A 4,814-nucleotide genomic window follows, 5' to 3' on the forward strand; every position below is an offset into this window, starting at 1 on the left:
CATGCATGCAATCACCCATTACTTCGTGTACACTATGTTGAACCACGTACAATCCTACATTTGTCTCATTGTGTTTTACTTGGTTGAATATTGACATAAGTGTTTGGGTTTTTGAGGGAGACAAATACATACAAGAAAAAAAATATGTTGAGAGTAATATGAACATGAAATACAGCTGCAGCAACAAGAGAAGAGAAGGGTAGTGGTTGTTCTGAACATTTATTTGGGAGAGAGAAGGAACAGTTAATAAATTTCCATTCATTTTAGGACCTGCTTGATTTAATGGTGAGGGGGTTGAGAGTCTTTACTTCACATGTGTTAAATAGCATATGTCATCCATGAGTAATGGCTGAAAAGGGTGTCTATCACATTGAACTTTTTGATTGAGTAAACTACAATTCTTCTCAAAAATTTTAAACACTATCCATTAACATTGCCTTGTGAATTTTTGTGAAAGGAAATCATACTCTCCCACTTTTCAATTTTAACTTTCCACCTTTTCAATAAAATATTATTATTTTATTTCTTATCAAATTATTATTATTATTTTTGTTTCAGTCAAAATCATGTATTTCTTAAAAGAGTGAGACCATTTTAATAAAGCTGTCTTAAGATGAAATATATTCATAGTAATTCTTAATTTTGCACGAGAGAACCTTCAAGTGCAGTTATTATAGAGATGAAAGGAAGGAGTATTTTCAATATCATACACAATCTTGATATTGCAAATTAATTAGCATTATTGTAAACCATAATATTTTTATTCTAAATATTTGACTATTACACATTCAGCGTTGAATTTGAAATAGAGACCGTTTACCAGACCAAATCTTTATTAACTTACTTTTTAATACAATATTTTTTTTATGGTGAATTTTTTAATCAAGCTTGATCCCAAAAAATTTATTATAATATGTCTTGAGAATATAAACAATTACCACAATGTAATATTATTAGGAAACTTGTTTTCTATTTTTCTTAATTTTTTAATATAAAGATAAAGAAAAGACATGATTTATTGTTGTTTTAATATAATATTTATTAAATTTAATATTTTTATTCAAGATCTCATATAGATAAGACATATTTATAATATATAAATGGATGTAAATTTTATTTTACAAACCGACGTTGTAAGATTCAGTTAAGCTTAAAGTCCAATTTTTAAAACAATCGTGTCATTTAGTATCAAACCGGTCATTAAATCTGATCTCACACTCAGAAATGTATATCGAATAATGATAAAGTGAATTTTCGGTATAAATATAAAACTCGTTTTATAAACGAATTTTATAAGATTAATATAGACTATTTTTTATAAATTAATTTTCATTTTTTATAATAAACATGCAAATTAATTAACTATCAGATTAAGAAAAATAAAGAGGTTATAAGAAGAAAAAAAAAAATCTTCAATTTTGATAACAATAAATAGTTACCTTGTGAACATGTTTTCTTAAAAAAATTCAACAAAATACAGTGAGTACATTAATAGACTTCATCATAGATTGAGTGGTTTGTTGCTTGAGTATAAATGTAAGCAACATTTGTTATTCTAAAGTCCTAAGAGTTTTATGATTCTCATAACCTAATTTTGCTGTGTTGTTTTTCTTCTTATAATGAACTAATTGGGGAAGTTGGAGTTATTATCGACATTAAAGAAGCATTGTGATCTGAGACCTTCCCTTCAACTGTATAGACTCTAAACATTAATGACCCGTGCCATACATATCCTCCTTCTCCTTTCCCACCGACTTTCATAATCATAAGTACCAAATTAATTTATAGCCAGTCATATCATACACGACCAAATTTTATTTATTTCAATTCAATTCAATTACGATCAGTTTAACTACTTTCTCGTTTTATTTTCTTCTTCTGCAACTTATACTAAAAATAGTCACATAGTTTTGTAAAAGCCATTCATTACTACTTGACTCAGTTAATTAAATTGATTTTTTTTTCATTATTTTATATCAAGAGATAAATATATATGTCCAACACCATCATAACACAAATAATAAATAAAAGTCTGCATGTTTATCACCATTCTATTAAAAACCATAATGTATCACATAAAATAATTATACTCAGATATCCAAAATGCTAAATAATACTTGGGGAGAAAAAACCTAGACAATATGATGTGGTAAAAGGAAAGAAAAAGAAAATGATAGATATTGATTAGGTGGTGAAATTATATCATTATATTTTTTCTGAGCTTCTATATAAAAAAAGTCATATTTAATGAACTTAAATATAAACAAAATTTAACTTTAAAATATTATTTCACGTTATTATTCAAAAATATTTTATCTTCAATCCTAGAAATCATCTCCATTAAGATGTGACACGGTATAGTTTATAAAATATACTTCTTTATTGCACGAAATTAAAAATATTAAATGAATAATTAAATTATTTTTAATAGATGGAAGAGGAGTATTAAAGTGTATCTTTAATGCATTGATGGATATTTTTCTTTTGACTAAGTAAGCATTGGTTAAAACTTGAGATGTGCTAATCTGATAAAATTAAGTTTTAAATGTAGTAGGCGTGGAGTTACGTGTCAGGGTTCTTAAAGGTGAAATGAAGATTCATTTATGATATGATCTTGAGCCCAACTCTTCACAAGGGTACTTTGGAAGCAGGAAAGTGCATGAACCCATTTTTGCTACGCAAGAATGAGGTATAGTAGTAAAATCGAACTCGTAACGTTTTGATCTATAATAAATAACTTGTTACTTAAGTTGTGAAACTGTGTACTATGAAAGGTTAGCCAACTTGAAAAGCATGTCACAGTTCGCACGTACATAGGTAAAGACCACCAATTTTGACACTTCTACCTTTAACTTCTGCCAACTACTATATAACCACCTAAACCCCTTACACATTTCGCTCACTCTTCATTATTCAAGTTACTATGGTCTCCTTTCACAAAGCGTTGTCTGAAACCCCCATAACAGAAGTTCCTGCAGAATTTGAATCTCCACCAAGGAAGAGAAAGTGGCAAGAGGAGACTCTCACTGAAGAATTCTTCAAGATTCACCCAACTGATGCAGACCAACGAAAATCCATCTTTGGTATAGAGCTCCACCTCGAGACACCATTACCTTCCCATAAATTGCGACAGTACCTCACTATTCAGGTATTATATATGTATGTTAAACTTTATACAAAGCTTTCTTCTGGGGTGTTTCTTCTGATGATTACTTTCTACTGATGAGTCCACACAAAAAAATCTGGATCAAGCTTTTAAATTTATGTTTAAGGTCATGTATGATCATTATCTAATGTTGCTACAAAAGATTTTCTAGCTTTGTCTACTTATTTTGGTTGAAACGAGTTAATCTGAAGTTGAACTATTGTGATGCAGTCAGGGCTGAGTATGGTGAAGACACCAGATTTGGGAAGAAACTCTGATCCTAAAGCGCCATCACTTGGTCAAATGAGCCTGGACCTGGAGCTGTCGCTGAAGAAAAAAGAAGAAAGCTTTGACATAAATGAGAAGAACTTTGGTTCCACCAGGAACACTTTTGGTGAGCATGATCTGTTGAATGAATCAAGCAAGTGTAATAAAATGGATGATTCAGGTGCTTTAAGTCGTTCTCCGTCGTGGTTATCATCAGAGGGAGATCAGAAGGAGATGATTGCAACGGTTTGTATGAGGTGTCACATGTTGATAATGCTGTGCAAGTCATCTCCTACTTGTCCAAACTGCAAATTCATGCACCCACCAGATCAGAACCCTTCGAAATTCCTGAAGAGGAAGAAGGTGGAGCCTCTCTCATGCTAATTACCTGAGAACGTACAAATAAGTGTTTGGTTGAAAATTCTGAGATATATATGTAGAAAGCATGGCCAAGTTGTATCTTTTAATTACCCCTTGAATATATGGTCCAGGTTTCTTTATAGTTTGTCTAGCTGTGTTAAAAACAAGGTGGTATTTAACCTACCTACCTCTACGTAGTGGTGGCTTAACTGTTAGCTAGGATGAGTAATGGGTGATTGATAAGAACTAACCTACTGAATCATAATCGTATCTATGTACATACAACAGTGTCCTTCGTCATCCAAAATTTATGTAAGACATTCGTATATATATAATAGTAGAATTTAGGTAGGTTCTTTTAGGATTTCTAATTAAGCAAGACCATTTTCTCTTAAGGGCTCTTACAGCTTTCACAACAGCATGGTTTGGTTCTTCGAGTTGTAACAAAATGTTTCTATGTATTGTCATTTTCTTCTCAACTAACAAGAACAGAGTTTTTTATATGTAGCATGGGAACTATGTTTTGGATAATGTGCTAGATTATGTAACTATTTCCATTGCATAGTCTTCACTCTCCATTGATTTCATGACAGTTCATGTGATTGAAAAAATTAGATACTGAACCTGAATTGCTTTGGCTTAAGAGAAGGATGGCTATTTTATTGAAGCACACGTATATAATTAACATTGTCGATTAAGATGAATTCTTATTCTTTTTCTTCCATGTGTGAATTGAAAGAATAGAACTTAATTGAATATCATGAAGAATAACGATATACATTTCGCAAAACAGAGATGTCCTGCAAAAAATATGATATATCTTTTATTAATTACATACACGAATTTAATTTTTTGAAATGATTTATTATATTTTTAAAGTTTGAAGAAACTAAATTTACATAATTTTAACTTTTAAAAGTTAATTTCATACATATAAAACAAAAATACAGAAACTAAATACACAATAACCATCTCAATCCAACCCGAAACTTTGTTCTCTTCTTATACCTCTTTTTGTTATGCAAAAACTATACAAACAAAT

At 30.3% G+C, this 4,814-nt stretch overlaps 1 protein-coding gene across 1 annotated transcript; it reads left to right on the forward strand.

The window, feature by feature from the left end:
- The first annotated feature begins 2,884 nt into the window (after nucleotides 1-2,884).
- LOC114193916 lies at nucleotides 2,885-4,275 on the forward strand. The gene is made up of 2 exons (XM_028083904.1): nucleotides 2,885-3,148; nucleotides 3,377-4,275. Exons 1-2 carry the CDS (start codon nucleotides 2,924-2,926, stop codon nucleotides 3,794-3,796), a joined length of 645 nt encoding a protein of 214 aa, XP_027939705.1. The 5' UTR covers nucleotides 2,885-2,923; the 3' UTR covers nucleotides 3,797-4,275.
- Nucleotides 4,276-4,814: the final 539 nt, after the last annotated feature.

Source organism: Vigna unguiculata, chromosome 8 (genome assembly GCF_004118075.2).
Source record: "Vigna unguiculata cultivar IT97K-499-35 chromosome 8, ASM411807v1, whole genome shotgun sequence".
Taxonomy (NCBI): domain Eukaryota; kingdom Viridiplantae; phylum Streptophyta; class Magnoliopsida; order Fabales; family Fabaceae; genus Vigna; species Vigna unguiculata.

What these genes read in the sequence shown, in the direction of transcription:
- LOC114193916 (XM_028083904.1), top strand. Translation starts at nt 2,924, where the DNA reads ATGGTCTCCTTTCACAAAGCGTTGTCTGAAACCCCCATAACAGAAGTT. An exon ending in GACAGTACCTCACTATTCAG is followed by an intron (nt 3,149 to 3,376) that starts GTATTATATATG and finishes ATTGTGATGCAG; the next exon opens with TCAGGGCTGAGTATGGTGAA.